Source organism: Panthera onca, chromosome C2 (assembly GCF_046562875.1).
Source record: "Panthera onca isolate mPanOnc1 chromosome C2, mPanOnc1 haplotype 2, whole genome shotgun sequence".
Classification (NCBI taxonomy): Eukaryota; Metazoa; Chordata; class Mammalia; order Carnivora; family Felidae; genus Panthera; species Panthera onca.
Window position 1 is genome coordinate 131,105,076 of NC_138347.1, and position 24,056 is coordinate 131,129,131.

The 24,056-nt window shown below is 38.5% G+C and overlaps 1 protein-coding gene across 2 annotated transcripts in view; it reads left to right on the top strand.

The window, feature by feature from the left end:
- Positions 1-24,056, top strand: part of CPNE4 (copine 4) — a 493,123-nt gene that overhangs the window by 349,289 nt on the left and 119,778 nt on the right. For both annotated transcript variants that reach the window (XM_078432340.2, XM_060638666.3), the window contains exons 4-5: positions 10,708-10,779; positions 16,270-16,344. In XM_078432340.2, the coding sequence (XP_078288466.1) occupies positions 10,708-10,779; positions 16,270-16,344 (147 nt within the window). The remainder of the gene's footprint in view (positions 1-10,707; positions 10,780-16,269; positions 16,345-24,056) is intronic.

Sequence of the window (24,056 nt, forward strand, 5' to 3'; positions counted from 1 at the left end):
TTTCTTTTTTTTTTTCTAATTATAATAAGGGTTTTTATTTCTGAAATTAAATCAAAGACATCTACACTTAATAGAAATACAAAAGTATGAATTGTCCTTATTACTCATTCAGACATTGCCGGAATACCCAGACATGTGCAGTAATCATTGAATGTAATTTTTAGAATATTTTACCAAGTTTATACATGTTAAAACGTGGGTGTTTTAAATATTGTTTTGATACTTGTAGATATCCAGGAAGGAAGATAAAACATGGTTTACTTAAAATCTGTGGCTTCATTTATAACTGTTAAGATTTAGGGTTTTTTTTTTTTTGATATGAAATTTATTGTCAAATTGGTTTCCATACAACACCCAGTGCTCATCCCAACAGGTGCCCTCCTCAATGCCCATCACCCACCCTCCCCTCCCTCCCACCCCCATCAACCCTCAGTTTGTTCTCAGTTTTTAAGAGTCTCTTATGCTTTGGCTCCCTCCCTCTCTAACCTTTTTTTTTCCTTCCCCTCCCTCATGGTCTTCTGTTAAGTTTCTCAGGATCCACATAAGAGTGAAAACATATGGTATCTGTCTTTCTCTGTATGAGTTATTTCACTTAGCATCACACTCTCCAGTTCCATCCACGTTGCTACAAAGGGCCGTATTTCATTCTTTCTCATTGCCACATAGTACTCCATTGTATATATAAACCACACTTTCTTTATCCATTCATCAGTTGATGGACATTTAGGCTCTTTTCACAATTTGGCTATTGTTGAGAGTGCTGCTCTGAACATTGGGGTACAACTGCCCCTATGCATCAGTACTCCTGTATCCCTTGGGTAAATTCCTGGCAGTGCTACTGCTGGGTCATAGGGTAGGTCTATTTTTAATTTTTTGAGGAACCTCCACACTGTTTTCCAGAGCGGCTGCACCAATTTGCATTCCCACCAAGAGTGCAAGAGGGTTCCCATTTCTCCACATCCTTGCCAGCATCTATAGTCTCCTGATTTGTTCATTTTAGCCACTCTGACTGGCGTGAGGTAATATCTGAGTGTGGTTTTGATTCGTATTTCCCTGATGAGGAGTGACGTTGAGCATCTTTTCATGTGCCTGTTAGCCATCTGAATGTCTTCTTTTATATATATATATATTTTTTTTTAACGTTTTTTTATTTATTTTTGAGACAGGGACAGAGCATGAACGGGGGAGGGTCAGAGAGAGAGAGGGAGACACAGAATCGGAAGCAGGCTCCAGGCTCTGAGCTGTCAGCACAGAGCCAGACGCGGGGCTCGGACTCATGGACTGCGAGATCATGACCTGAGCTGAAGTCGGACGCTTAACGGACTGAGCCACCCAGGCGCCCCAGTGGATGTCTTCTTTAGAGAAGTGTCTATTCATGTTTTCTGCCCATTTCTTCACTGGATTATTTGTTTTTCGGGTGTGGAGTTTGGTGAGCTCTTTATAGATTTTGGATACTAGCCCTTTGTCCGATAGGTCATTTGCATATATCCTTTCCCATTCCGTTGGTTGCCTTTTAGTTTTGTTGATTGTGTTCTTTTCAGTGCAGAAGCTTTTTATCTTCATGAGGTCCCAATAGCTCATTTTTGCTTATAATTCCCTTGCCCTTGGGGATGTGTCAAGTAAGAAATTGCTGTGGCTGAGGTCAGAGAGGTTTTTTTCCTGCTTTGTCCTCTAGGGTTTTGATGGTTTCCTGTCTCACATTCAGGTCCTTTATCCATTTTGAGTTTGTTTTTGGGAATGGTGTAAGAAAGTGGTCTAGTTTCATCCTTCTGCATGTTGCTGTCCAGTTCTCCCAGCACCATTTGTTAAAGGGACTTTCTTTTTTCCATTGGATGTTCTTTCCTGCTTTGTCAAAGATTAGTTGGCCATACTTTTGTGTGTCTAGTTCTGGGGTTTCTATTCTATTCCATTGGTCTATGTGTCTGTTTTTGTGCCAATACCATGCTGTCTTGATGATGACAGCTTTGTAGTAGAGGCTGAAGTCTGGGATTGTGATGCCTCCTGCTTTGGTCTTCTTCTTCAAAATTACTTTGGCTATTCAGGGCCTTTTGTGGTCCATACAAATTTTAGGATTGCTTGTTCTAGCTTCGAGAAGAATGCTGGTGCTCTTTTGATTGGGATTGCATTGAATGTGTAGATAGCTTTGGGTAGTATTGACATTTTAACAATATTTATTCTTCCAATCCATGAGCACGGAATGTTTTTCCATTTCTTTGTATCTTCTTCAATTTCCTTCATAAGCTTTCTATACTTTTCAGCATACACATCTTTTACATCTTTGGTTAGGTTTATTCCTAGGTATTTTATGGTTCTTGGTGCAATTGTGTATGGGATCAGTTTCTTTATTTGTCTTTCTGTTGCTTCATTATTAGTGTATAAGAATGCAAATGATTTCTGTACATTGATTTTGTATCCTGCAACTTTGCTGAATTCATGTATCAGTTCTAGCATGGGGGGTCATTTTTCAACCCACCACAGCCAACAATGCTAAAGCACCTAGTGTCTGAGTGCAATGCCACCAAAAGCCTAGTCTCTGGGGATCAATTAAAGATCTTCTTTCTGTCTTCATACTCACCCTGTTCCTCATACTCACTTATACCCTTTTTACCTACAGTTCCTCAACTCAGAGCATCATCTCTCCCCTCTTTGACTATTCAGTTCTCTTCCAGAAGCCTCAGATCAGGAGTAGTCTCTTCAGAAATGCCCTACCTGACCTCCTGGACCAGGCCAGTCTTCCTTCGTGGCATGGCATTGCTTCTCCTTGCAGAGCTGGCATTTGACCTGTGTGTTGTGTGGGAGGGCAGTGCCCCTTCTTGCTCGTGTCTGCACTGTATTTTTAATACCCAGCACGTAATATCCAATACATATTTATTCGATGAAGGAATGAATCCTGGCTTCAACTCTTATAGGCTGTATGTATCAGCTTGTTAGGGCTGCCATAACTGAATACCACAGTCTGATGGCTCAAACAACACGAATCTATTGTATCATAGCTCTGGAGGCTGAAATTCCAAGATCAACATGACAGCAGTGTTGGTTTGTGGCAAGGCCCCTTTTGCTGACTTGCAGGCAGCTGTACTCACTATATGCACATAGCCTTTCTTCCGTTACATATGCAGAGGGAGAAAACTCTCTGATGTATCTTCCTCTTCTTATAAGGAGGCCAGTGCTGTTGGATTAGGGTTCTGCCCTCATTTCACCCTAATTATCTCTTTTAAAGTCCCTACCTCCAAATACAGTCACTTTGTAGCTTAGAGCTTGAACATACGAATTTTTGGAGGACACAATTTAGTCCATAATGTTATGTGACCTTAGATAAACTCCTTAATTTCTCCAAGCCCTGCTTCTCTAGTTCCAGTTGCTTAGGGAAAAGAGAGAGTATTGATAATTAAACAACAACAAATGAGATAAGATGTGTGAAACACTCAACACACTATCTGGCACAGAGTAAAAGTTTTGTTTGTTTTCCCAGAAGCAGATAAGGGCTGGAGAGTATGTAGATTATTGGAGGAGGTGAAGGAAAAACCAAAAGGGGAGTGGATAAGTGAGACAGGAAAGGGAAAATAACCAATAAAGTAAAGGGTGTATTTTCTGACAAATCACCACTGGAAAAACTAGAGCTTCTTCCCACTAGGGAAACTTGGATGCCTGTGTAGAAAAAACACTGCAGAGTCACCCCCATCCCTGGGGCAAAAGAACTGGGGGATTTCTGTACCAAAGCCCATCAGTCATTGGTTGACATCCACTGCCAAGGATGGTAATCCTCCCTGCTTTCAGCCTGCTGCACCTGTAGACAACAGGCATGGATACCAGAGAAAGCCCTGAGGCAATGAGATGCCCGTGCCAGCTGTTGGAAGCCCCATTAGCCCTGCCATAGTAAAGCCTGAGGGGCTCTGGACATGTCTTCCTCTCTCCGTCTCAGTGTGCCATCAGGAAACCTTGCCTGTTCTCTGGAGTGGTGGTGGTAGTCATTGCTAGTTTGCAGAACTAGAGATGCTCCTTGACAAAAAACTCTGGAGCCAAACAAATGTAAGGAAGGCTTCTTACATGGTTGTACTTAGGGAGATGCACATCCAAAGCTCAGTTGATGTCCTACAGTTGAACTATCAAGCTTTATTTGATCCTGTGATTTCCAGACTTATTTCCACAGTTTTTCATGTACTTTGTACTTACCTTTTAAGAAATAAAAGTTCTCTAATACATGATTTTGGGGTAATTGATTCTGATTCATACTAGAGAGGTCAATATTTGCCAAAGAAGTTTCTCATCAGTTCACCACTACAGCTTTAGAACAGTGCCTGGCACAGAGAAGTTGTTCAATAAGTGTGTTTTGTTACAACGGAGTCTTAAAGCAATTTCAAAAAAGAATCTGAAGATACTTTCAATAAAAGCAATCCCATAAAAAATGACTGTCTAGTCCCCAGAATGACTGTTTTGAAGGACTTTGAAAGAAATTTCAGCTGAATGTACACTTGCTGAAATATTGGACAAAGCATTTTTTATTTTCCTGGTTTGTTCCCATTCATCCAAATGAAACAGGGGACTCTCCTGAAAAATGAGAACCCATGGTGTTAGAATATTGTCCATTTCACAGGGAAATAAGTGTTTCCTCCCCGATCCATCTGTAAATGCATATCATGCATGGCACTGATGTCCCTCTGGTCCAACATTTGCTAAAAAGAGTGTCTCAACTTCTGTTTCCTCCCCATACACTTCGCCATTTTGTTGAATGGTAAAGATTGCAGTTATGACCCCATTGTCGAGTAAAAAATAATCAAATTAGAGGGCTTCTGCCTTTAGGTCTAAAATTAACTGCCTTTTTTTTTTTTTTTTTTTTTTAATTTTTTTTTTTTTCAACGTTTTTTATTTTTTATTTTTGGGACAGAGAGAGACAGAGCATGAACAGGGGAGGGGCAGAGAGAGAGGGAGACACAGAATCGGAAACAGGCTCCAGGCTCCGAGCCATCAGCCCAGAGCCTGACGCGGGGCTCGAACTCACGGACCGCGAGATCGTGACCTGGCTGAAGTCGGACTCTTAACCGACTGCGCCACCCAGGCGCCCCGAAAATTAACTGCCTTTTATAGGCAGCATATAGATGAGTCTTGGGTTTTTTTTATCCATTCTGTAACGCTGTGTCTTTTGATTGGTTATTCCATTTACATTCAAAGTAATTGATAAATACGTACTTATTGCCCATTTTATTACTTGTTTTGTGATCATTTCTGAAGATTTACTCCAATCCTTTCTTGTCTTTCTCTTTTTCATGTTTTGCTGATTTTCTTTAGTGATATATTTGGATTTCTTTCTGTTTATTCTTTGTGTATTTATTGGTGGTTTTTGATACATGCTTGCCACTATGCTTGTATATAAGCTCTTCTGCAAATAGCAGTCAATATTAAGTTGATGGTCATTTAAGTTTCAACCCATTCTTTCTCCTCTCCTTTCCACATTTTAGATACATATTATATTTTATATACTTTTTTGTGAGTTGCTTGACTGATTTCTTTACGGAAATATTCCTGTTTACAGCTCTTGTGTTTCCTACCTTTATACGGTCACTTATGTTCTCTACTTTCCACTCAAAGAATCCCCTTTAGGGGTGCCTGAGTGGCTCAGTCAGTTAAGTGACTGACTCTTGGTTTCAGCTGACAGTGCAGAGACTGGTTGAGATTCTCTCTCTCCTCCTCCTCCTCCTCTCTGCCCCTCCCCAATTTGCACTATCTCTGTCTCTCTCAAAATAAATAAATAAACTTAAAAAAAAAAAAAGAATCCTCTTTAATGTTTCTTGCAGGGCTGGTTTAGTGGTCACAAACTCCATTAGTTTTTGTTTTTCTGGGAAACTCTTTATCTCTCCTTCTATTCTGAATGATGGCCTTGCTGGATAGAGTATCCTTGGCTGCAGGTCTTTCCCCTTCAGCACTTTGAATATGTCATGCCACTTTCTTCTGGCCTGCCAAATTTCTACTGGAAAATCCTGTTAGCCTTATGGGTTTTCCTTTATAAGTTACTGATTTCTTTTGTCTTGTTGCTTTTACATTTTTTTCTTTATCACTGTACTTTTCAAATTTAATTACAAAATGTATTGGTGTGGGTCTGCTTTTGTTTATTTTTATGGGAGTTCTTTGTGCCTCCTGGATCTGGATATCTTTTTCCTTCTACAGATTAAGGAAGTTTTCAGCTATTGTTTCTTTAAATAAATTTTCTGCCCTCTTTTCACTCTCTTCTTCTTTTGAGACTTCTAGAATATGAATGTTATTATGTTTGATGGAGTCACAGAGTTCTCTAAGTCTATTCTTGTTGTTTTTTTTAATAATTCTTTTCTCTCTTTTGTTCAGCCTGATTACTTTCCATTACTCTCTCTTCTAGATGACTAATTCATTCCTCTGCTTGTTTAATCCTACTATTCATTACATCAAGCATGTTTCTCATTTCGTTTATTGAGGCTTTTATCTCTGCTGTGTTATTCTTTATCTCTGCATTAAGGGTCTCACTCATGTCTTCCAGTCTTTTCTCAAGTCCAGTGAATATTCCTTGTGGTCATTGCTTTAAATTCTCTATCAAGCATTTTACTTAAATTAGAGGACTTCTAACAAGTGCATCCTCTTGCCAGGCAGAGCTGGCTGTTTGTTGGCCTTAGATGTCCTCTGACAAGACTTAAGGCCTTTCTAAGCCTGATGCAGTTGCTTCAGGAAACCTACATGAGAAGTGAGATTTGCAATGAATAGGGTTTTTTTCTATAGAACACTGACCCAGCTGGACATCCCTACCACTTTTGCCCAACAGTCCTAAGAATGGCAACATCATTGTTTGTTGATCATTATTACAATGAAAGGTTTGAATCCCTAATTATTACTCATTCTTTGGAGCTGAGATAGAGGCCTGGGGGCTGTAAAATTAAGTTTGTTTGATTGCTTGTTTGATTAGCCATTTGTATACCCAAATGCCCTCTTATTAAGAAGGAATATTTCTGAGGATACTGCTTATCTTTCTAGTACTTGCAAAAGGTAAGAGCTGTAACATAGTAGCATTTTCTTTACACCCAAAAAATGAGAATGTTGGCATTTCTAGAAAAGAGTGAGGGAAGAGAATGTGACCATCCAAGTTCTTGTGAGTTAAGTCTCCCTTGGTCTCACTTGAGGAATGAAAATGTGGATCTTGGAAGACAGAGTTTGTAAAGACAGTGTGCCCATACCCATACCCGGTAACCCAATGAGTGGGTTATTACAGTGCTGAAGGGGTGGTGGGGTCACTTTGAGCCATAGGGGTAGGACACCAATGTGGATGAAACAATGAGAATGGAGTATTTCTTTTTATTTATTTATTTATTTATTTATTTAATTTATTTTTGAGAGAGAGAGAGAGAGAGAGAGACAGAGCGTGAGCAGGGGAGGGGCAGAGAGAGGGAGACACAGAATCCGAAGCAGGCTCCAGGCTCTGAGCAGTCAGCACAGAGCCCGACGTGGGGCTCAAACCTATGAACTGTGAGATCATGACCTGAGCTGAAGTCTGACGCTCAACTGACCAAGCCACCCAGGCGCACCTGGACAGAAGTATTTCTGAGGCCAAATTTATTTAGTAAAAGATATGTTGCCTTTCTTTAGTCAGATGTTGGCCTGGCTGCTACTTACCAGTGACCCTTGTCAATTATTCATGTGTTTCCACTATTCCTCCTTGCTGAAAACCCCCTGGAGAGAAACTATAAAGTCTTCCTAATGTCCCTTTGCTGTTTGTTTTCCTGTGTTTCCTCTGTGTTTTGGTTCATCTCAAGTTCAAGAATGAGGTCTACATTTTTCTAGGAAATTGTAGCTTTTCTAAAACAAGTAATAAGCTGTGAATGGCAGAGGGAGAGGAGATAATTTTGGCTATGAACCACTGGAACCTTCTTAATGAGTAGAGTGAAAAAGATGAGGAATTTAGATTTAGAAGTAACTATAAGAAGGAATGCCAATTCTTTATCATCTGAAATTTTTTTCATGTCATTTTATTGATAGCCAGCTGTGAATTAAAAAAAAACAACAACCTATGTTCTTAATCATTATGCTACACCCCCCTTAACCAAGGCCAATATCTTCAGATTACTTCATTCTTAAGGTTTAACTTGATTATTTCTTTTTTTTTAATGTGTATTTATTTTTGAGACAGAGAGAGAGAGAGAGAAAGAGAGAGAGAGAAAGCACAAGGGGGGGAGGGGCAGAGAGAGAGAGAGGGAGACACAGAATCTGAAGCAGGCTCCAGGCTCTGAGCTGTCAGCACAGAGCCTGATGCGGAGCTTGAACTCACAAACCGCGAGATCATGACCTGAGTGGAAGTCAGACGCTTAACCAACTGAGCCACCCAGGTGCCCCTAACTTGATTATTTCTTTACAATCTTCTTCATGTTTACATATTAAGGGTTAAATTCACAAATATGAGATCAAGGGCTTAAAAGCAAACACATAAAAAGTGAAAATCCAGGAGTGAAAATTTTCTGAATCTGTTTCATGAATTTACTTACCAGCTACAGCTCGACATCAGTTTCTGAAGTCAGAGCCATGTTCAAATCCCTGCCACACTAACTCTAAGGTCTGTGTCCTTGGAAAAGTTACTTAAACTTTCTGTGTCCTATTTTCCTCATGTAGAAAAGGAAACTAACAATCCCAAATTTGTAAGCATATAAAATTAGCAATAAAGTGACCACTAAAACAGAAACCTTAATCAATTTCTCATTTCCTGAAGATTCTATTCTATCTCTCTGCCTCACTTTATCACCAAATTTACTGAAAGATTTGTCTTCATATGTTTGCCCCATTTCCTTCCCTCTTCATCTCTTCTTCAACCTACTTCAATCTATTTTTTGCTCCAAACCTGAACACAATGAAGCGTAAGTAAATATTTGGGGAATGTGTACTCCTTAAAATGGGAGCTCCCATTGTGGTCATCATCATCATCACCATCACCATCATCATCACCATCAAGCACCAGATGGTTTCTTAAAGAAATACTCTTTCCTCTTCAAATCATAGTCAGTTGAGAATCAGGATATTTTTATTTATTTATTTATTTTGAGAGAGAGAGAGAGAGAGAGAGAGCACAAGGGAGGGTAGAGAGAGAGGGAGAGAAAGAATCCCAAGCAGGCTCCACACTGTCAGCACAGAGCCCAATGTGGGGCTCAAATCCACGAACCATGAGATCATGACCTGAGCCAAAGTCAAGAGTTGGACACTTAACTGACTGAACCACCCAGGAGCCCCAAGAATCAGGATCTTTAAATCTGCTTGGCTTAGGAAAGTTCTATGATTTTTTTTTTTTAATTTAACACAAGCACATTCAGTATTTTCATTGCTCTAAGACAGAGACAAAAATATCTAAGGATGTCAGAGAATGGGTTTGTCTCCTTGCTTTTTATAGTGATCTCCTTTCTTATTCTGTAAATAATGTGTATATGTATGTTGTTCCCTGTTGCTACATAAAAAATTATCCTAAAACTTGACAGCTGAAACAAGCATTAATCTCACAGAATCAGGGAAGAGTGTAGCTGTGTCCTCTGGATCAGGGTCTCTCACAAGGCTGCTGTCAAGGTGCAGTTATCTCAAGGCTCAACTTAGGGGAGGACCTGCTTCAAGCTCATCATGGGCCTGTTGGCAGACTTCTGGTTCTTACTGGCTGTTGACTGGAAACATCAATTCCTTGCCACATGGGCTGTTCTGTAGGGCTACTCACAACATAGTAACTTGCTCCCCCCAGGGCCAGGGCTCTGAGAAGAATAAGAGATGATGATCAAGAAGGAAGTGACATTCATTTTGTAACCTAATCCCAGAAGGGATACTCCATCACTTTTGTGGTATTCTATTCATTAGAAGCAAGTTATTAGATCTATCCCACGCTCAAAGAGAGAGAATTGCACAATGGCATGAATAGGACTGTTGGGAGCCGTCTTAGGTAGAGCTGCTTACCAAAAAGTATGACTTTGTTCTCCCTTAGCAAAAGCACAGCTTTCATTTGATTCTTTTAAACCTCTTCTCTTTTGGGAATCATGGGTTCCATATCCATCAGGTCTTCAATGCCTTGCCATACTTTTTTTTTTTTTTCAAAAAAAGGAAGTAAGAGGGGGATGTGACACGTTCTGCTAAAAATAGCTCCCAATATAATGGCAACTTTGGTTGTCATGACATGTTGTGCATTGATACTGAATTATGAAGAGGACTCCAATGACTCCTAGTGGTTTTCTGAGCATCAGTTTCCTAATGACTGACTTTATAGCTTCCTAAAGAATATATTAAAAACAGAACTCTAGAGATTATAGATATAGAAGATGTATATTTAGACCTTGAGTTTCTTTTCCTCCCTGTAGCCCATCACCCACTTTGCACAGAGGTTTTAGTGCTAATTTGAGATCATTCTGAAACTTTATCTGCTTTATCATAAAATGCATATCCAACATTTTCTATCTAATTTGGTGGTAAACGTTTCAGGAACAATTAAGTCACCTCTGAATTAACTGAATAATCTGTAATTTCTCATGCCCTCACTCTCTTACATCACATGCCATAAGAAGAAAGAAAGAAGAACCTGTATTTAGGAGAGGCTTATGGAAAAATCTTAGAAAATAAACAGATACAGTGTTATAATTTCAAGTAGAGTTGTGAATGCAGAATTTTGTAAAGGAAAAACTAAAAAGTAGACATTCATATAACTAATATCTTCACCTTTTGTTTTCTTTTGTGCAGATCGTTTCCCAGAGAAAACTGTCTAAATCCTTGTTGAAGCATGGGAACACAGCAGGGAAATCCTCCATCACGGTAAGCCCTCCCTTAGCAGCTCTCTGTCTTGGTGCTTAGATGGTGTTCGCTGGTCCAAACCTGCAGTGAGAAGCAGACTCTGCCCATTGGGGTTGATGCCACAACTGCCCAGCTGTCCAAGTCACCCCCATCCTTCTTGTTCCTTTTTTCTTATTTATCCTTCTTTCCCATATAATTTTGACCCTTCCACCCCTAGGAAAAAGGAATAGAATAAGGATTTGAAAGTGAGGCCATTCACTTTTATTAAGCACTTCTGCAGTTAATATATAGGTTTTAGTGGAGAACAAAAATGGAGTTGTCAATGACATTAAGAATATAGAATTGTCTGGGGTTTTCAAATGATCAAACTACCTATCCCTGCTTCTCATTTTTTTTGAGAATTAAAAATCTGCTCTGATGATGGTTAGTCCAAGGTTAGATTTGTTGCTAAGGACCAGAGAACCCAGCATTTAGCCCTCCTCTTTAATATAATAGTTTGGATTTATGTTATCGTTTTTGGTGGCCATTAACCACATGTGATTATTTAAACTTAAATAAAACTATTCAAAATTAAATAAAAGAAAATATCCATACCTTACACTAACCATGTATCAAGTGTTCATATATATCATAGCCAATATTTACATGTGGCTATGAATCTGGGGAGGGAAACAGAGATTCAGGAGGCACGGAGATCCCCCAACAAACTCAAGCCAAGGAGGTCCACACCAAGACACATAGTAATTACAATGGAAAAAAATAGGGATAAAGAAAGAATTTTAAAGGTTGCAAGAAAAGACAGTTACATATGAAAGAAACACCATAAGGCTATCAGCTGATTTTTCAGCAGAAACGTTGTAGGCCAGAAGGGAGTAGCATGATATATTCAAAGTGCTAAAAGGGAAAAATTTGCAGCCAGGAATACTCTATCCAGCAAGGCTACCATTCAGAATAGGAGAGATAAAGAGTTTCCCACACAAATAAAAATTAAAAGAATTCATGACCACTAAACCAGCCCTACAAGAAATGTTAAGGGGGATTCTGTGAGTGCAAAATAAAACCCATAAGTAAGAGTAAGAAAAATAGCACAAAAGCCGAAAAATTAAGTGTGTCTGTAAAAATCAGTCAAGAGAAGCACAAGATAAAAGGATATAAAATATGGTACCAAATATCTGAAATGTGGAGAGGAAAAGAATGAAGAATGAGTTCAAAATTAAGGGACCATTAGCGTGATATAGACTGCTATATGCAGAAGATGTTATATATAAACTGAATGGTAACCACAAATCAAAAAACAGTAATAGATATGCAAAAAAAATAAAAAGTAAGGAATCCAAGTATTTTACTAGAGAAAACTAATCATGAGATAAAGAACAAGAGAATAAAGGAATAGAGAGGAACTATAAAAACAACCATAAAAAAGGTAACAAAATGGCAATAATTACTTTGAATGTAGATGTACCAAATACTCCAATCAAAAGACATAGAGTGACAGAATAGACTTAAAAAAAGAGAGAGAGAGACCCATCTATATTCTGCCTACAAGATATTTATTTCATACCTAAAGACACATACAGACTCAAAGTGAAAGGATGGAAAACATTTATCACGTAAGTGGAAATAAAATGAAAGCCAGGGTAGCAATACTTGGAAAAAAATATTGAAAAAATAGATTTTAAAATAAAGGCTGTAACAAGGGACAAAAAAGGACACTTTAGAGTCATAAACAGTACAATCCAACAATCATGTCCACTCTCACCACAGTTATTTAACATAGCGCTGGAAGTCCTAGCCACAGCAGTCAGACAAGAGGAATGAATAAAAGGCATCCAAATTGGTAAGGAAGAAGTAAAACTTCCACTATTTGCAGATGACGTGATACTCTATAAAGAAAACCCTAAACACTCCACCAAAAAGCTACTAGAACTGATCAATGAATTTAGTAAGATTGCAGGATACAAAATTAATGTACAGAAATCCATGGCATTTTTATATACAGAAATAAAACAACGGAAAGAGAAATTAAGAAAGCAATCCTATTTAATATGGCACCAAAGATAATCAAATACCTAGGAATAAACTTAGCTAAGGAGGTGAAAGACCTGTACTCTGAAAACTATGAAATATTGATGAAAGAAATTGAACATGACACAAACGAGTGGAAAGATACTCCAATGTCATGAATCAGAAGAATAAATATTGTTAAAATATCTATACTACCTAAAGCAATCAGCACATTCAATGCAATCCCATCAAAATACCAACATTTTTCACAGAACTAGAATAAACAATCCTAAAATTCATATGGAACCATGGAAGACCCCAAATAGCCAAAAAAATCTTGAAAAAGAAAAACAAAGGTGGAAGTGTCACAATTCCAGATTTCAAGTTATACTACAAAGCTTTAGTAATCAAAACAGTATGGTATTGGCATAAAAATAGTCACATAGAACAATGCAATAGAATAGAAAGACCAGAAATATACCCACGTTTATATGGTCAATTAATCTTTGACAAAGGAAGAAAGAATATGCAATGAGAAAAAAGATGGCCTCTTAGACAAATGGTGTTGGGGAAATTGGATGGCTACATACAAAAGAATGAAACTGGACCACTGGCTTACACCATACAGAAAAATAAATTCAAAACAGATTAAGGACCTAAATGTAAGACCTAAAACTAATAATCCTAAAAGAGCATAGGCAGTAATTTCTCCAACATTGGACATAGCAACTTTTTTCTAGATATTTTTCCTGAGTCAAGGGAAACAAAAGCAAAAATAAACTATTGAGACTACATCAAAATAAAATGCTTCTACACAGCAAAGGAAATAATCAACAAAACTAAAAGACATTCTAATGAATGGGAGAAGATATTTGCAAATGACATCTCTCATAAAGGGTTAGTATCCAAAATATATAAAGAACTTATACAACTCAACACCCTAAAAACAAATAATCCAATTAAAAATAGGCAGAGTACACGAACAAACAGTTCTCCAGAGAGGACATACAAATGACCAACAGACACATGAAAAGATGCCCAATGTCACTCATCATCAGGGAAATGCAAATCAAAACTACAATGAGATATCACCTCATACATGTCAGAATGGCTAAAATCAAAAACACAAGAAACAAGTGTTGGTGAGGATGTGGAGAGAAGCCTCATGCATTGTTGGTGGGAGTGCAAGCTTGTGTAGCCACTGTAGAAGAGTATAGGGGTTCCTCAAAAAGTTAAAAATGGAATTACCCTGTGATCCAGTAATTGCACTACTGGGTATTTACCCAAAGAATTCAAAAACACTAATTTGAAGGGATACAAGCATCCCTATATTTATTGCTGCATTATTTACAATAGCCAAGATATGGAAACAGCTAAAGTATTCATCCACAGATGAATGGATAAAGAAGATGTGGTATCTGTATATACAATGGAATATTATTCAGCCATAAAAAGAATGAAATCTTGCCATTGGCAAGAACATGGATGGAGCTAGAGAGTATAATGTTAAATGAAATAAGCCAATCAGAGAAAGGTAAATACCATATGATCTTACTTATATATGGAATTTAGGAAACAAAACAAGCAAAGGAAAAGATTTTTTTTTAAAGGAGAGAGAGACAAAATAAGAAATAGATTCTTAACTATAGAGAACTGATGGTTACCAGAGGGGAGGTGGTGTGGGGATGGGTGAAATAGGTGAGGGGGATTAAAGAGCAGTTATCATGATGAACACCAAGTAATATATAGAACTGTTGTATCATTGTACTATACACCTGCAACTAATATAACATGTTATGTGAAACGGCTGGAATTTTTAAAAAAATTAATAAAAAATAATTACACATGGCTATCAGTTACTGTATTGGATAGTGCAGATTACAGAACATTTCTGTCATCACATAGTGTTCAATTGGGCAATACTGGAAGTATTTCTAAATAAAACCTTAAATTTTCCTTTGTTTTTTTTAGAATTTTATTTTTTTATTTTTTTTTAATATATGAAATTTATTGTCAAATTGGTTTCCATACAACACCCAGTGCTCATCCCAAAAGGTGCCCTCCTCAATACCCATCACCCATCCTCCCCTCCCTCCCACCCCCCATCAACCCTCAGTTTGTTCTCAGTTTTTAAGAGTCTCTTATGCTTTGGCTCTCTCCCACTCTAACCTTTTTTTTTTTTCCTTCCCCTCCCCCATGGGTTTCTGTTAAGTTTCTCAGGATCCACATAAGAGTGAACACATATGGTATCTGTCTTTCTCTGTATGGCTTATTTCACTTAGCATCACACTCTCCATTTCCATCCACGTTGCTACAAAAGGCCATATTTCATTCTTTCTCATTACCACGTAGTATTCCATTGTGTATATAACCCACAATTTCTTTATCCATTCATCAGTTGATGGACATTTAGGCTCTTTTCACAATTTGGCTATTGTTGAGAGTGCTGCTATAAACATTGGGGTACAAGTGCCCCTATGCATCAATACTCCTGTATCCCTTGGGTAAATTCCTAGCAGTGCTATTGCTGGGTCATAGGGTAGGTCTATTTTTAACTTTCTGAGGAACCTCCACACTGCTTTCCAGAGCGGCTGCACCAATTTGCATTCCCACCAACAGTGCAAGAGGGTTCCCGTTTCTCCACATCCTCTCCAGCATCTATAGTCTCCTGATTTGTTCATTTTGGCCACTCTGACTGGCGTGAGGTGATATCTGAGTGTTTCTCTACCTTTCTCAAGGGCTCTAAAACAAGATGCCAAAGTTTCAAATACTAGAGTACTTAAAGTCTAGTATTTGAAACTTTGGCATCTTGTTTTAGAGCCCTTGAGAAAGGTAGAGAAAGTGTTCTAATCATTTAGTTGTGGGGACAAAAGAAAAAGAAAAGGTAGAATGACTTACCAGGAGAATCTGAATTGCTAGGGAGGTAAATTGCCAGGAGGCAAACCTCCTGAGTTCCTTTGAACATTCCTTTTTAACTTGAAAGTGACTGATTCCCTTTTCAAAAATTTTAAGCCATTTTTTAAGGGAAAAATTCAAAAGGATTCCCTGTGATTTAAGTTATGACCATTCTCACAAGCACTTACCTGAGTTTGTTGCTTGAATATTTTAAATGATACATTCATGTCAAGGTTTTTTTTTTTTTTAACTTCTTGGTTCAATTCCATACAAATGATTCAAAGGGTCTTTGAAGACCCCATTGTTGCTCTAAAAAGCCATGAATCCAAAGGCTCACTTGCAAAGCCCACAGTCCCAGAGAAGCTTTGGGATATTAAATCCAGGTATGAGATTTACCTTTGTTCTTTCCCAGGAGAACAACCCCTCATCTTGCCATCTTTACTTTAAGACATCTTAGAGATCTTTTTCCTTCACTCATCTCAAAGATATTTAATCTCCTTCTTAATTTTAAATATTTAAATACTTCTCTTAATCTGGGATCCTTGGAGTAGAACAATGGCTTCAACAGCTTCTGGAAAACACTTGAAAATATGTGAAAATTTTTTCCTTTAGGTGATTGCTGAAGAATTATCTGGCAATGATGACTACGTTGAACTTGCATTCAATGCACGGAAATTGGATGACAAGGTAAAGTGCTGGGTGTTAACCTAACTGAAGAAAGTAATAAGGCTAACATACAAAGTTTAATCAGATTTTCCCCTGAAGCTGTTTTCTCCCTTTCCCACATTATTAAATAGATCAAAGATTTCACAGAGGTCTGCAAAGTAAGACTTCCCCAAATTTTAGAAGCAGTTCATGAGACGTGGGAGGGACTATAATTAAAAGAAGACAATTTTGTTACACCTAGGCTTCATTTGTTCCCAAATGTCACAGGTCAATGTGCACAGATAAATATGGTTTAAGCCCCATTGTTAGGAAAATTTCATAAGAAAAAAGAAGAAAGGGAGGAAAAGTGACTTTCATTAAGCACCTATGTTTTCTAGGAACAGGGTTAAGAGCTTTTTTTTTTTAAGTTTATTTATTTATTTTGAGACACAGAGAGAGTGCATGTGAGGGGTGGGGAGGGGCAGAGAGAGGGGGACTGAAAAAATCCCAAGCAGTCTCCATGCTGTCGGCACAGAGACCGACTTGGGGCTCCATCTCACAAACCGAGAGATCATGATCTGAACTGAAATCAAGAGTCAGATGCTTAACCAACTGAGCCACCTACGCACCCCTAGAGCTTTTCATGCATTATCACATTTGATCATTCTTACAGCTCCCATGTAACAGGCATTATTAACTTTTGCTTTGCAGATGAGGAATCAGATTCAAAGATGAAATAACTTAAGGTCATTCCATGTGTTAGTCCAGATAATCCAAGAAACAGACACCAAGACAGGCTTAAATACCCAAGGATTTTATTAGGAAAATGCTTGTGTAGGGAACATAGGGAGGAAGTTTGCAGACCGCAATGCAAGTCTTACCATAACTAAAGGAGAGAGGGAGAGAGGGAGAGAAGAGCAGGTGGCAGTGTCCTAGAATGCCATTCAGTCTAAGGAAGGGTCAGCGAAGCCATCAGGGAGCCCTGGGGCCAATATTGACCAGCAGAAAAGTTTCATGTCTCCCATGCCTGCCTTAATATCCCCTACACATGCAGGCACTGGCTGGGAGCAGCCCATGGGAAGCCTGGCCTTGGTGCAAGTGCAGAGATGTATTTCAGGGCACAGTGGCTGGGGCCCTTGGTCAGTTATATTCCCTGTAGTGGGAGGTCTGTAAAGCAGTTCTCTTGGCCAACATATCCTGCTAGTAAATTGTAAAACTGAGGATTCATTTCCATGTCGGTTACATGGGAGTCTGACTCCCGTCTGTGTTCTCTATTGTATCTCACAATTTTTACCCAATCATAAGCCATGTTAGTCTTGTATATACAGAAAAAGTTCCTTAGTTTCCACCCATCAAAAAGGGTGGGGGGGGGTGTCCTTTCCAACCTCACCATATTTTTATGATCTCCCTCCAACCGTATCTTTAAGTCAAAAAAACACATCACATTAATAAATGTATGCACAAAGGATTCCATTTTCCTAGAGCACAACCAGAGAACAGGGGATTTTTAGAGGTGGCACCATTTTTTCAAATACTTGCTTATAGGCATTAGGCTGAAAAAGGTAAACCAATGTCTCAAGCAATTCCTTAAATTCTTAGGCAGCTTATATCCTGGCGTATCTCATTCACTTTCACCTATGAACAGTACTCAGCCCATTTATACACTCATTAGCTCATTCTTGTATTTGTTCATTCTCCATTCATCATTCATTCACAAATCTTTGCTGCATGCTTGTTATGCATTAGATGGTGGGAAAAGACATTCTTTAAACATTCTCATACCCACAACCTGGAATTCACTAAGTGAAACATAAATTTAAACAACAAATGGTATAAATAATACTATAGCCATGACGGGATGTGATAGGTAATGTATAATCAGAGTGTCTGGAGAAGGTTAATTCATTCTGCCTAGGGACATCAGAAAAGACTCTATACTTATGAATGGATGATATTTGGATGTCTTTAGTGTCCTGAGTAGATTGTGTGAAACTTTCGAGAACTGCTACTTTCTGCCATTAGCATGAACTGGGTGCTGGAAACTGCAGTGTGCATTGATGTCACTTGGACGTAAGCTTTTAATCTTAAGTTCCTAATGGCTATTATGCTCTTTCCTTTCCCATCATCTCCCCAGGTTTTGGAATAATTCACCAAATTTCTTTGTAGTATCTTTCCTGATGCCATTATAAGCCACTGGGTCAGTGTGTAGCAGTTTTAAGCTGCTCAGTTAATGGCTTATAATGGCTTCTTTCTACTTAATAGTCTCTTAAGCACCTCTAGTCCACTTTCTAACTGACTTATGTTATAGTGCAAGAGGACTTGGGGGTTTGTTAGTGGGCCCATTAGCTCTGAGGTGTTTGAACAGCTTCCCTTCATTTGAATGAGCACTGGCTCACAAAACTGAAAAAATCTCATGTAGCACTTAATTTGGTTCTAGGTGGCCATTCCCACCTTTGTCTGGGTTGATTATCTAAGGCCCTGGTCACCGCTGAGCCTCAGTGCCCCAGTGATGTAGACTCCAGATCCTTCAAATTATGGTGGTATCTAGCCCAGACTCCTTAGTAATCCAAAGAGGAGAAGGCTGAGGCCATTGCTCCTCTTTGGACAGGAAGGTGAATGGTCTTAGGTGGAAAAAGGGGAAAGTTGTAGAATTAAGGAGCTCTAAGATGATACCATGAAGATCACCTCATGCAACCTCTTCAGGAAACCAAGGCTCAGCAAGGTCTGGTGACTTATCCAGATACTACTACTCCGCTGGTTATGTATTGCTGCAAAGCAAACCACCTCAACACCTAGTGACTTAACTCTTCTATTACATGTTATGATTTTGAGGGTCAGAAATTCAGGCATGGTTCAATGGGGCAATTCTTCTGCTTCTTATGATGTTGACAGAAGCCATACAGCAATACTCAGCTAGGGGAGGAGCTTGTCTGGAGAGCTCAGTCTAGCTTTACTCACATGCCTGGCACATGGAATGGCTGAAAGGCTGGGTTCAGCTGGGTTGGTCAGCCAGCATGCCTACATAGTAGTCTTGGGTTAGGCACATTTCCCACATGGTGGCTGGCTCTTCCCAGAGAAAGCATCCCAGGAGAACAGAAAAGCTCAGTGGCATTTTTATGACTTAGCCTTGGAAGTCATGCAGCATCACATCTGCTGCATTGTGTTAGTTCTATGTAGGTCATAAGGCCTGCCCAGAATCAAAGAGAGGGGAGTTAGACTGCACACTCTGATGGGGGAGTGGCAAAGTTGTACTGTAGAAAAGCATGTGGACAGTGAACATGGTGGTAGCCATCTTTGGAAAATGCAATTTGCCACAGTATTTTTGTGATAGAATCAGAATAAGATAATACAATTATTTCATGTCACAGCAAGAAAAATAGTTCCCAGAGTTTATCAAGGAGAATCTCCTTCTTGCTTTTAGCATTACCTACATAACCTACATGTTAGCAGTTAAACTTAACTATTAATTGAGAAAATGTATCATGACTAAAAGCCACTAAGATAAATAAAGGTCTTAATTTTTTAATTGTGTTAATTAGTATCATGAGAGCAACTAATTTCTACATATACTTGAAAGTTTTCAATATGAATATGTGGGGAAAATATGCTGTATCCAATTCAGACAATGCTTATAGGTCATCTGGATCCCCAGGCCCCTGTAATACTCTGGTAACCTTCTGATACCCAAATGCGTCAGGTAGAAAGCCTCTGATCTAATGTCATTGTCCTCATCTGTAAAAGAGAAGATGTGAAATGACTTACCCAAGGCTACACACACACACACACACACACACACACACACACACACACAGAGTCACTGACAGAGAGGGATTCAATCAGGTTGCCTATCTAAAATCCAAATTTTTCTTCAGGACTTAGGGCAAATGAATATAAGTTGAATTGGTCTCTAGATGTGGAGAACTTGGTATTTCAGGGAAATAGAACCAGGGAGGAGGGAGGTGAAGGTATGCTGTAGGCAGCTGTCCTCAAAGTGTGGTTCAAGGTCCAAAGACCGTTTCAGGGGAATGCATGAGGTCAAAACTGTTTTCATAATAATACTAAGGTATTATTTTCATTCTTCACTCTCATTCATTCACATGTGTACAATGGTTTTCTGGAAGTGGCATGATGTCTAATATCACAACAGATTGAATGCAAAAACAGATATGAGAATCCTTCTATTAATAGAAGGATTAATAGAATGCCTATTAATAGAATGCCTTCTATTAAGCCATTAAGTCATTAAACTGATTTGCAAAAATGTAAAATAATGCCACTTTTCTGACTATTTTTTAAATTTGGAAAATGCAGTTGTTTTCCACTAAAATGCTATTTTTGTTATGATGTACTGGGTTTATTTTTATTATTTTTAAAATGATGCAGCAAATGAATATTTTTTAAATTTCAGTTTTAGTTTATAATAGGGTAAATGCCAATAGATATAATCCACATAAACAAAAGCTCCTTGAGGTCCTCAATAATTTTTAAGAATGTAAAGGGGTTTTAAGACCAAAGAGTTTGAGAATTGCTATTGTAGGTATACCAGTGAGCACTAAGTACTTTGCAAATCACAATGACAGAGAAATTCCCCTTTTCTTTTGATAGAAACAGTCACTTAACTTGCATTTCCAGCGAATCAGCAGCCATCTACCTAAGATCGAAATCCAGAGTCCTTGAAATCTGAGAGGTAGTCTTCAATGACAACCACACATAAAATAGATTAGGTTTGCAAGAAGTAACTTATTTATCTAACGTTAATGCAATTCACTTAATGGAGAGGTAGGTGTTCTAATTTCTAAAGTACATTTAGTACATTAGCAGCTAGTTGGCAATTAATCTAATAAGTAAGTAGAGATAGGAATGTAATCACTTTAGAACATTCAAGCCAACAAAGAGTATTCTTTCTCTTTTTCCTGAGAAAGTATTCATGTTGGTATGCTGGAACTAATTCTCTCACTACTGATCCCCACATCTGTAGCAGTACTCATTGTAAACTCCATTTTTAGTGTTCCCAAGATGCTAGATTGATGGGTTGCTGAATAAATAAACACATATGTCTCTAAAGCAGAGGTTGGCAAACTTTTTCTATAAAGGACCAGATGGTAAATATTTTAGACTTTGCAGGCCAGATAGTCTCTGCCCCAACTACTCAGCTCTGCTTCTCAAGCATGGACACAGCCATAGACAATACGTAAATGAATATGTCAGCCTTCCAGTAAAACTTTATTTACAAAAACAAGCTGTGGGCCAGATTTAGGCCACACACCATAGTTTGCCAACCCCTGTTCTAAAGCAACATTAAATCTCTACCTGCTGGGCTGCAATTTTACTATGTTCAAGTATGCTGCCTGAAAACTAACCTAGCCTGAGTTGATGACAGCAAGTTATAATTAATGACTTAAGTGTCAGGTATCTAACCTACATTATCTCCAAAACTCAAAAACATATTCCTAAAGGTGGATGTTATTATTTACATTTTACAGATGAAGCATAATAAGGTTAAATAGTTTGTCCAAAGTCACAGTGATAGAAAGCTATAGAGTTTGGGTATGGCCCCAAATCTTTCAGATACTCTTTTCTTATTCCAATATTCCATTTTCAAGATCGCTGTCATAGAAATGTACTGCTTCTTTTTCTATTCCAGACCTCAGCGGATTGCTTATTGCCTTCTTGCCTGACAAAATGTCTTTCATATTGGACCAAAAGGGCAGGGCGATATAGCCTCCAAGTTATTAAAAATTTTACCAGAGCAAAACCTCAGTAAAATGCCTATATCATTAACCTTGCTTGCACTGAGCTGTCCCAAGGGCCACCTTAATGCTGATGGTCAAGCAAAAAAAAAAAAAAAAAAAAAAAAGCCAAAAATTCCACATTGTGTCATGTAACCATACAATTAATCCCAGAGTTGTTGTTTTTAAGTTACAAATTTCTGAGTGTACATTTATGATATTTTTGAGCTGCTTATGAATTGTTTTATTTCTAGGAATCAGAGGACTCCTTAGTGGTAATCATTCCTGATAGTCATGTAGTCCTTTACAAAGTGTCCTCATACACTGTGTCTGTTATTGATAATAATTGTGGCAGCAACACTTTTTGAGTACTTATTGCCAGGTGCTGGACTCAACATATCACATGGATCAGTGATGCCCACAGTGGTAGGAGGCAAAATGTGACATCCTTTCCATTTACCAACCAGAAAACTGAGCCTTAAGGAAATTAAATATCTTGCCCCAGATCATGGAGATTGTATATAGTGGAGTCAGGATTTGAAAGCAGTACTCAAGATAGTGTGCCCGTAATAGTCTCAATTACATGAAGGCATAGATGGCATCTGATCTTTCCTTCCTTGATTTATACTTTGTCCTGACAACATCTCTGTGCTAACCCTATAAATAGTATTTTATTTTATTTTTAAATGTTTATTTTTGTGAGAGAGAGAGAAAGAGCACGAGCCAGGGAGAGTCAGAGAGAGGGGGACAGAGGATCCGAAACGGACTGTGTGCTGACAACAATAAACCCAATGTGGGGCTGCACTCCTGAGTTTCGAGATCCTGAGTCACACTGAAGTCCAACACTCAACTGACTGAGCCGGCCAAGTGCCCCACCCTAAATAGTGTTTTAAAAGAGTGTAAAATAAAATAGAAAAACTGTTGTGATATACTACCAAGAGAAAAAAAGATGTTAAAGTGTATGTAAAGTATGATTACAAATATATTTTTAAAAGAAAGAAAAGAAAATTATGTCTAGATTCTAGAAAAGTATTTACCAGAATGTTGATAGTTGTGGAATTATGGATATGAGTATTGGCTGCGTTTTTCCTTCTTTTTTTTCTTACTTTCTATTTTTAAATAAAAATAACAAAAGTTTAAAATATCAATGAAAGAAAAAAGAAAAATGACTGATAAAATTCCTTCAGTGTGGTCAGCAATTTTTAAGTGCAGTTCACCGGCATGTTCCCTGAGGGAGCAACAATCTATTTAAGGAAACAAAGCCGAAACTCCAAGAGAGGAATCCAAGGGCATCTAGGAACAAGCTAATGTGGCTCACATCCATTATGAAAGGGAGGTAAGAGGGAGGTTCCAATTTTTTAAGATGAGTGTTAAAAATAAGTGGGGAGGGGAGAAATGTGAATGTCTTGAGTAAAAGGGGTAGAGATAGGAATTGACTACCAGTTTGGGAGGGAAAGGGGCCATTTTGGTGGACAGACACAGTTTGCAGGACAGATTTATTGGCAAAAACAGCCATTGTGGGTTCTTAACAAGATGAAGGTTGTGGTAATTTGGTACCTTCAAAAATAGAATAGGAAGGTATACACCAGACTCCAACTGTTGTGGCTCATGGTGTTTAGTTTCAGGCTGGGGCAGGAAGACCACAGTGGGAAGATAAATAGTCCTATCTCCCATCTTTTCTCTTTCTAAGGTGTCCTACAAGGTTTGTAGTTTCTAGGCTGATATTGTTTATTATAGAGCCTGTCATATTGTTTTCCTGCTCAAGATCTGACATTGGCTCCCAGCTGCTTCCCAAGGCAGATGCAGAGTCTTTGGATGAGCATTTAAGACCCTTCACCTCATGAAGCTGACTTTGTCAGCATTGTCTCAAACTCCTCTCCACATCCTTAGGCTGCAGTGGAATTAAGCTGCTTAGTGTGCCTCTCTGTTCACTCTTTCATACCTTCAATCATCCTGTTCCATCCCTAGAAATAACTTCCTCACAACCACATTTCCCAATGAAAATCCATCAGCTCCCTCTTACCG